Below are 1,520 nucleotides of genomic sequence, written 5' to 3' on the forward strand. Positions count from 1 at the left end.
ACGTAGTATACTCTCTCTCTCTCTCTCTCTCTCTCTCTCTCTCTCTCTCTTCCAGACACACACTCACACAGACACTTTGTGACCATAATGAATGTTTTGTTCTGTCATCCAGTGTCGAGTCTAGTGAGATTGATCTATCAGAGTTTGAAGACTCTCATGACAATGTTGAGGGCAATGACAATGGAAATAATGGTACTGATCACGTTGATGATAATGGAAATAATGGTACTGGTCCAGGTGATGATCAAACAACCAATGGCAGAGCTTCTGTGAACGGCGGTATGATTCTATGACCTATATCTATGTATGATTTTTTCAAACCATCTTAATATGACTAAATATGTGGATTATGATGGTGCAGAAGGTGGGGCTGCAAATCAACAGGGAAAGAAGCTTATAATAAGTGATGAATATTTTCAGAGAGTTACCCAGGCCCTTATCATGCGTCTGAGACAGCACGAAGAAGATGTTAGACAAAGTGGTAAGCCATATGCTCCTTTTATTGTTTTCCTATAGCTTTATATAACCATGTCGTTTTCAAATGCTCGTTCCAGTCACTAAGGCATTCCTATGTATCATATAATACCCTTGATAATTTTGCAATGGTGCATACTTGATGCCCTATTTCTTCCAAAATCACCAAGCTATACTTCTGTAGCAGAAGTATTTGTTCATTACCTAGCAATTCATATTCATTTTCTTGAAAATATCTGAGTTTTCCATTTCTTGCAGGGACAGGGCTGGCTGGAATGAGGCAGAGGGACTTGATTCAGTGGTATGTGAGTCAGCAGAACGAGAAAAATAATTATGATTTTGTGGAGGAAGCAGCTGCTGAAATTTCTAAAATCAAAGCTATCATAGAGGTAAATTTACCATTCTCTCGCACCCAAACATCAAGAAAGAACATATGGGACGGATATAATAGCTGATAGTGCTTGTAATGCAGAGCTTAATAAGAAGAGAAGGGCATCTGATAGTCCTAGATGATGAGAGGCAAGCAGCAGATGGTGAAGGACCACCACAGCCACCAGTATCCAGAAATGACAGAATATTGGCCGTGGCTCCTAACTATGTCATTGATTGATGTGGTTATGCTATTCAGCAGCAAACCATTCTTTGCAAGTTCAAAATCGGCCTTTTCATGTCGCGGGAAAATCTTTTGCAGAAAGAAATGCGCTCTCTAAATTTAAAGATGAAAAGTGGTAGTGTCACTAGAACACTGCTAGTCTCACCCAAGTTACCAGTGAAGAACATATTTATGATTAGCTTGACTGCTTATTCACATCGTGTCGGTGTTCCTTGAAGCCAATTGGTGCACTATTAACTGAAAATGAAGCCTAAGAAGACAAAAACGTCTTATATCGAGATGCTTGCTGGGGTTGGAGAGTACCTAGAAGTTGGATAATGGATGACAGAATCGGAATCAAACACAAATCAACATTAATTAACTTGTCTTAAGGCTAATGTCCTTCGTTTTCAGAGTGACATAGATAGAGTACTAGATAATTATACTAATGTCA

General features: G+C 39.1%; 1 protein-coding gene across 1 annotated transcript in view; it reads left to right on the forward strand.

The window, feature by feature from the left end:
• The window catches only part of LOC101298494 (DNA replication licensing factor MCM6-like), a 5,966-nt gene extending 4,446 nt beyond the window's left edge, over positions 1–1,520 (forward strand). Inside the window, exons 14-17 of the mRNA XM_004293742.1 lie at positions 113–225; positions 362–481; positions 733–863; positions 947–1,520. Of these exons, the coding sequence (XP_004293790.1) occupies positions 113–225; positions 362–481; positions 733–863; positions 947–1,084 (502 nt within the window). The 3' untranslated portion in view covers positions 1,085–1,520. The remainder of the gene's footprint in view (positions 1–112; positions 226–361; positions 482–732; positions 864–946) is intronic.

The sequence above is a fragment of the Fragaria vesca genome, linkage group LG3 (genome assembly GCF_000184155.1).
Source record: "Fragaria vesca subsp. vesca linkage group LG3, FraVesHawaii_1.0, whole genome shotgun sequence".
In the NCBI taxonomy this organism is placed as follows: Eukaryota; Viridiplantae; Streptophyta; class Magnoliopsida; order Rosales; family Rosaceae; genus Fragaria; species Fragaria vesca.